The 8,419-nt window shown below is 27.2% G+C and overlaps 1 protein-coding gene across 1 annotated transcript; it reads left to right on the top strand.

The window, feature by feature from the left end:
• The first annotated feature begins 4,597 nt into the window (after positions 1-4,597).
• On the top strand, positions 4,598-7,605 carry LOC101253684 (peroxidase 12). Its single transcript, NM_001347483.1, has 3 exons — positions 4,598-4,890; positions 5,567-5,761; positions 6,764-7,605. The coding sequence occupies exons 1-3, from the start codon at positions 4,630-4,632 to the stop codon at positions 7,361-7,363; spliced, it is 1,056 nt and encodes a 351-aa protein (NP_001334412.1). The 5' UTR covers positions 4,598-4,629; the 3' UTR covers positions 7,364-7,605.
• The last annotated feature ends 814 nt before the right edge of the window (positions 7,606-8,419 follow it).

The following is an 8,419-nucleotide window of genomic DNA, read 5'->3' on the forward strand; positions in this document are numbered from 1 at the left end:
TATACACTCTTTTGGCCAATTTGCATGTTGCAATAATTTGAGAAATTTAAATCTATTTTACTTGTAATGATTTGATAATTAGACAAATGAATAAGTAACATTTTCTTGATTTTCGAAAGTAAATAATTTTCATGTTTTCTTTCGTCTCGAGAATTAATTTGATTAATTTTTTAATTCGGATATTTTTTTATGGTGAAAAATAAATTATAACAAATATTTTGAAATTGATGGAGGTGTTTCCTTTTGCCATAAGTACATAGGCACCACTAGTCATTATTGTTCACTAGATTTGCTTGGCTTGCAACTTTAGTTCTGATTAGTGTTGATATAATTAATTTGCAAATTGCAACTTTAATTAAGGTCTGATATAATTATATTCTTTTTCTACTCTTCTTTAAGATAAACAATCATCTGATTGTGGGAATCTTAAAAGCATAAATAGAAAAACATTGTCCCCCCCTAACTCCTCTACAATAAAAGACTTTCAGGTTGACTGATATCCAATTAAAATTAAATTAAGGGAATTAGGTTAGACCTTATTATCCTAATAAAATAACGAACCTTTACCAATATTATAAAATAAAATAAATAATAATAATAACAGGTGTTGTCATTATTATCTTAGCTTGGGAAAATATATAGAACTCAGCGTGGCCACACAATTGTCAAAATATGGCGCGTTAGACCAAATGCTTAAATATAATACATAATATTATTTTGTAATGTTTACAATATGAATATATGACAAATTCATATTTTTTTTATTGAGTTGTTAGGGTAAGAGATTTCTTGTCTCACTTATTTAACATCGTGTTTTTCTTTTTCTTTTTCTTTCTTGTCTTTATACGTTTTGGTAAGTTCTAAAGATCGAATAAATGAGGGGAATATAATATGGTTGAAAAAAAATAATATAATTTCACCTTTTTGGTGAAAGTATTACCCCTCAATTTTATTTTTTGTTATTAATATTTTTTTTCTACTTTCCTCGTATTACTTTGTTGTCGGCTTCTATAATTTGCCTATTGTTTTCTGACCTAATACTTGGAATATTTGGCTCCTAGATCTATCTATCAACATCATATTTTATTTTATTTTATTTTATTTTTTGATGACAAGATTTGATTTAATTTTATTTTAAAAGTAATGAGGGAAGAAAGATGGTGCAAAGAACATAGATTTTACTATCCATACCTAAAGATTACCTAAATGTTATCTAATCACTTAAATTTATAAATAATTATTAATAATACTCATATAAATGAATTAATTAACACATTATAATATTTCTTTATTCCATATTAAGTTAATTTTTAAGGTGTTTCATACCCTTTAAAAATAGTACATCAAGATATAAATTAAATCTAGTTTTTTTATTTTTATCCTTGTAATTAATTATTGTCAAATTTATGATTACAATAACTAAATAATAATTAATCACTAATTTCAATACTAACTAATAAAGAATAAAATTATAAAAAAAAAACACACTAAAAATAGTTCTGAAAACTGAACAATTAAAGTAATTTAAAAAATGAAAAATATCTCAGAAATTAACTTAATATGAAATGGAAATAGAGATGGAGGGAGTATGTTAAAATATGATACAAATTACTTATAATGCTATTTTATATAGTATAAGTTAGTATTAATTAACTCAATCGCAGTCTTCTAATTGCAAGTATAGTCTTGAGAATTAAAAAAAATGAATGATAAAAAATAATTATTTAAAAATAGAGGAGGCAAGAAATTCAAACTAGCTATAATTTAGCTAATTAGCTATAATTTAGCTAATTATTACACAATTGATTAATTCGTAGATTCTACAGAGGAAAAGAAGAAGGTGGGTGTTTGTTAAAGAGTAGTGTCTCCACATTAATTAATTATATGTTCTATAGTCAATTTAGACATTATCTTTGTTATATTCAATACGTTATAGCTATCAGGTTATCATTATTATTTTAAATATAATTTGTATCATTACTATACTAGCCATATAAGCAAAGGTGGACGCACATTCATATGGGAATGCACATGCACTTGTAAATTTTGAAAAAATATCACGTGTATTTGTATATTTTTTTTATGAAATAAACAAAAATTAGAATATAATAAAAAATTTATGATACAAGCCAAAAGTACTAGCCATGAGATTAAGATCTGAAGAACCTATTTATTTATTTATTTATTTATATTTTAAGTTTTTTGGTACACACAAAGTTTTTATGCAAACTATATATAATAACTAATAGATTTAATACTAAAATTACAATTTAAATTTTAAATCTATCCACGTGTATTATGAAATTACACAATATAACATTTACTATATATAGAACAAATTCAAATTAAACAGAAGAAAATAAGTTTAATACATTTTTTGGTTTGAATTAGTAATACTTAATTTGTTCACATACAATATCCTTAACTAACATGCAAGTGTAAATGGATTACAACTTGAAATTGATGACCTCTAGCAATACGTAGGAAAAAATAATTAAATTAATCAAAGACAACAAAGATATGGTTGGTGTAATATAGTTGCTAATTTCTAAAGAGTTGTTCCTTCTTTCATGATCTTCACTTTGACATATCTTGATGAGCTTCCAAGTTTTCTATTGTAAATTTTTCTTAAGATCTTGTAAGAAAGTATTTATTAAAATATTCTTTAGTTATCATTTCATTTTCACAGTCTCTCGTAGTTAAATTTAGACTTCACAAAAAAAAATCGAATTCGACTCCTCTTCATTTTCCTTCCTTTCGTTTTTTCCAAGTTCTTGCTTGGATCGATGTGAGACATATGACACATATTACATGGATAAAAATCAATGACTAAGATTTATTTGATTAAAAATAAAATTCTAATTATGATTTAGATGATTATTTCATAAAAAAAATTATAATATCATAATGATAAGTCATAACAAATAATATCTTGTTCATAAATATCTTATAAAAACTTCTCTTTTCTATATTTTTCTTATGAGTATTTATAATTCCCCCCCCCCCCCCCTCCCCCCTTTTTTTTTAAATTGAGTAACTTTGAACTTTCTCTTTAAAATAAGTTTACATGAAATTAATAGCAAATATACTCGCAGGGAAAAAAATTAGATAAAGAGAAATTATTTTATAATATATTTATGGAAAAAAATAGAAGATAATATTAGTATTTTTTTCAATAATATATTTATGGACAACATCATATATTTGTTATTATTGTGGTATATATTTTCATTTTTTAATAAAATATTAATTATCTAAATCATAATTAAATCTTACTCATTAATATTCATCTATTTCCATGTGTCTCACATCCAACCAGGAACTTAGGAATTAAGGGAGAGAAGTGGAGAGGAGTCTATGACCAAATCATACACAAAATACGTTATGAATTAACAAAACCTAATGAATTATTTTTTGACCTCCATTTTCAACTTGTTCTGGTAGAATAAGCTACCTTCTCTGGAATAAATGAAAAATGAAATTATTATTATACACCATTAAGGAGAAATATAATTTTATGAGCCATCTTTTTCATTGCCTTCTTGTACTAAAAGAGACAAATCCATTAAAGGATTTTGTAGTTATCTGTTTTTGCACAATTTACTAATTGATTTTTATATTTTGTTCATAGTAAAAGTATAAGACATATCTTATAAAATATTGTGATGTAAAAATATATATTATAAATAAAGTTGTTTTTTATTTTGAAGAAGAAAAATCAAAGATGTTGGGACAAAAGTGCGAATGACTCACTTGTTTCTTAGCCCGTCAATTGGAGAAAAAACGTCTATCTCAAGATATTTTTTCATTTATAAGGTACAACTTGAGACCTCAAATAAATTATGATGAGATATCTCATCATACTCTTTATGGATTATTTGATAGGATGTATTAAAAAAACTATCATATATTAATTTTGATATTGTTTCATATTTTATTTATAGTGTTTTCAATTTGCGTATAACTAATAAAAATATCACAGTAGTTCAGTAATTTAGGTAGAGTGTCTTCATCCTATTAAGTATTATAGAGTGTATACTTCATAATTTAATACACAACAATTCTATCATATTAGCAATATTATATAATTGTTTGTCATGTTACGCTTATTAAAAGTTAATTTAACTAATTTTCAAAGGTAAATTGGATCATATTAGTTCGATATTTTAAATAAAAAAATAGATATTCTAAAACTATATGAAAAGTACTATAAATTATAATTTTTTGCATATTAATATGATGAAAAAATACATCTTAAAACGTTAATCAAAGTTTTAATAGTTTGACTCTAAAAATAGAAACCTTGACAAACAATACCGGACGGAGGGAGTAATTATTAACACACTAACAATCATGGTTAAAAATAAAATTATCTTTGAAATACACCAAATCATATAGTGAATAATAAATAATCTCAACACAACTAATTTTAATATTACTTTCTCCGTTCGTTTTTAATTGTCATTATTTCTATATACTACTATCAAATGAATTAGTGCGAGAAATTTAATATTGAACAAGTAAAAATGAACGGACGAACCAACTATTACTTCCTTCCCGCTATAAATATAGAGCCAAGTTAATGTGAACCTTCCTCACTTAGCCTCAAAATATCATCAATTAATCATAATGGCTTCACCTAGCCTTTTCACTTTTGATTCTTCACTACTTGTAGTACTAATCCTTTCTATTTTTGTTTCAATCCATTTTCAAGTAACACAAGCTCAAGGTACTCAACCAATTGTGAAAGGTCTTTCATGGACTTTTTATGACTCCATTTGTCCCAATGCTGAGTCCATCATCAGGAGGAGACTCCAGAATGTTTTCCGGCAGGATATCGGTCAGGCCGCCGGCCTTCTTCGTCTTCACTTCCATGATTGCTTTGTTCAGGTATTGACTTGTTATTGTCACTAGATCTAAACCTCACTTATAAATAATTACTAGGCGCCATAATACTAATTACAAGTATATTCATCTGTTTCATATCAGTTGTCCACTTTCTTCTTTACATACTCCTTCAGAATCATACATAATTTGGATCGTTTTACTAATTTACCCTTTATCGACTCTTTTGAAAAAAAAAAAAAACTCTATAGAACTTATAAACTTGCTTAGGCTTTCAAAAAAATATATATTGTAGAGGTAAAATGAAGAGAAAATAACTAACTTTTTCTTGATTTGATAAATTGACAAATAATTTGAGATAATTATTTATAATATGATGGACAACTAATATGATGGAACTATAATAAAAAAAAAATCTTATACAGTTTAACTTATGTAACATAATTTGAATTAATATGACAAAAAAAATGAACACTTTCGATGACTAGAAAGCTTTTTATAAAGTTAAATAGACCAAGAAAGAAGTGTTACATAACCTAAAACATAAAAAAGTAACTAATGTTATAACTTATAAGTAACTATAAGAAGATACAACTCCTATTATTCACTCCTGACTTCTTGATAGATAAATTTTAATTCCATCTTTTTAAAAGAGATATTTTTACCATATATATTTATATATATTCAATAATTAATATATGCAATACTATTTTATATACAGGGTTGTGATGGATCAGTACTGTTAGATGGTTCAGCCAGTGGACCAAGCGAGAAAGATGCACCCCCAAACTTGACTTTAAGACAACAGGCTTTTCGGATCATCGAAGACCTTCGCCGTCGTGTGCATCGTGATTGCGGTAGAGTCGTTTCTTGTGCTGATATTACGGCTATTGCTGCTCGTGACTCCGTTTTCTTCGTAAGTTTACGTTTGTTAGTAACTATTTTAAGTATTTATTGGTTTAATTTATATATTCCTTTAGTATTGTTTTGGAAAAAAACCTTCAAGTCAAATTTATGACAAATAATTCAATGCGCAATAGTATAAAAGCCTCAAATAATTGAACAAGTTTTCACTTCTCAATAATGTTCGCATTCAAGTGTCCCACGTCCACAAGTTGTACCTAAACTGTCACACCATAATTAATAGCATATTCTTTCTTTATTACATCCATTTTAATTTATTTTTTTAAATTTGTCTTTGACATAAAAATTTTAAAAGTAAGGAATTTTTTTCAAAATTGTATTTTAAATTAAATTTATATAAAATATATCATATTATTTTTTAATCTTCGAGTGATAAACATGTCATATGAAAAGTTAAAACTAATAAGCAATGAAAAAAGGAAACACACACACACGTATACATATATATAAATATTCCTTCTGTCTCATTTTATATGAATTAGTTTGATTTGCCTGCTCTAAAATAAGTAATAAATATTGTGTTACTAAAGATTATTTCATTTATGGTAAAATGAAATATTTTAAAATTAAATTGTTATTGACTATAGAAATGTGTTATTCTTTTTTGGACTGATTAAAAAAATAAATGTGTTACTAGATATAAAAATATGTTATTCTTTTTTGGGTGGACTAAAAAAGAAAGCCTGTTACTAAATATAGAAATGCATCCTTTTTTTTTTACACCAACTAATGAGTCAAATAAACTAGAATAGAGGTAAGGAGTAATCATTTTCTTATCAAACCATTTGGTCAAATATAATAACACGTTTTGATTATTATCAAAAAGTTAGAACCCACATATATTAAGTACTTCAATATATCATATTTTTGTTTTCTCTGTCGATGTAGTTTAACTTACTAGTTATTATTTCTAGTTAGGTTACTAATAAGTAATACTGAATATCATTTCACGATATCTTATAAGTGATCTGATTATGTAAATAATTAAATGCAGTCGGGTGGCCCGGACTATGATCTACCACTAGGAAGAAGGGATGGACTCACTTTTGCAACAACAAATGAAACCCTAGCCAATCTCCCACCACCTTCATTCAACACAAGTTTAATTCTAGCTTCACTTGCTACCAAAAACTTCACTCCCACAGATGTTGTTGCACTATCTGGTGGTCACACTATTGGTATTAGTCATTGTTCTTCTTTCACAGACAGACTTTACCCTAATCAAGATTCATCCATGGATAAAACCTTTGCCAACAACCTTAAAACAACATGTCCAACTAGAAACTCCACGAACACGACTGTCCTAGACATACGATCACCTAACAAGTTCGATAACAAGTACTACGTTGATCTCATGAATCGACAAGGGCTTTTCACATCGGATCAAGATTTGTATACAGATAGAAGAACACGAGGGATTGTTACGAGTTTTGCTATCAATGAGTCACTTTTCTTTAAGGAATTTGTGAATTCCATGATCAAGATGGGACAATTGAATGTGTTGACTGGGACACAAGGTGAAATTAGGGCAAATTGTTCTGTCAGAAATTCAAATAATTATAATTTGATACAAGGAACTTGGTCAGAAATATAACATATGTAGCCCTTTTATGGTTTATTTCAACATATGTTTGTTGTGTTTGTTGGAGAAAAATATAAGGGTGGTGGGCCCTTTGTAGTTGTCCGTTGAAGCTATCGTAGCTTATGACTATAGCAATAGAAGGGCCCGTTGAAAAACTAATAATTTTATGCGTCTTATAAGACGGAAATAATGTTTTGCATGTGTAATATGTGTGTTTGCTACTGAATAATAAATAAACTTGTGTTATTCCTCCGTTAATCTTATTCCATATTTGTTTAGGCTTGATGAAGATTAAGATTTTAATTTTAATCCTTAAAATTTCAATAAATAAGGGATTTCTTTTTATGATTTGATTTTAATTATTCAAATGTGAAATACGAAGTGCATTTTTTTTTACAATCACTTAATAATGAATTTGGCTATATACGAATGATTAATACCTATCATAAGATGTTCTGGATTAAAAGATTTTCTAAAAAGATAAACATTTCACCACATCTTTCCACTTTCGGTGCTAAGCATCACCATCACTGACTATTACTATCATCCTCAATCAAAAGTCACGGTTAATAGACGTGGCAATCCTCATAACCTATCACTAGCTAGAGGCAGATATAGGATTTAGTCACTGCATGTCAAGCAGAGGCGGAACCCACATGATTTGATAGGGGTGCTCATGCACCCATTAACTTGAACAAAATCACGTGTATATATATATCTATCGTGAGAAACAGACATAAATAGGATATAATCAACAGTGCACCCACAAAAAACGTAGCACGTGTTTAGTTGGTAAAAAGCAGAGGAACCATTCGCGAGAATACGCTTCAGTCTTATTTCATTATTTTTATTTTAAGTTTAGCTTATAAATCATATTCGAGCCATTAGTTACCAATCAAATATTACATTATTCGTTAATTGTAGTAAAAGTTTTGTTAACTACCTAAATTAAGATAGTATTGGTGTATGAAAATCTTCAAATTTTGGATTCGTCTCTAATGCTCTAAAGAGTCACCGATTAAATCAATTTTAGATTCAGATAATTATCCGTCTTGTGGTTGGATGGGA

Source organism: Solanum lycopersicum, chromosome 4, assembly GCF_036512215.1.
Source record: "Solanum lycopersicum chromosome 4, SLM_r2.1".
In the NCBI taxonomy this organism is placed as follows: Eukaryota; Viridiplantae; Streptophyta; class Magnoliopsida; order Solanales; family Solanaceae; genus Solanum; species Solanum lycopersicum.

Coding starts and splice junctions, on each gene's coding strand:
- LOC101253684 (NM_001347483.1), top strand. CDS start 4,630: ATGGCTTCACCTAGCCTTTTCACTTTTGATTCTTCACTACTTGTAGTA. Junction 4,891..5,566: donor TCCATGATTGCTTTGTTCAG/GTATTGACTTGT, acceptor TTTTATATACAG/GGTTGTGATGGATCAGTACT. Junction 5,762..6,763: donor CTCGTGACTCCGTTTTCTTC/GTAAGTTTACGT, acceptor AATTAAATGCAG/TCGGGTGGCCCGGACTATGA.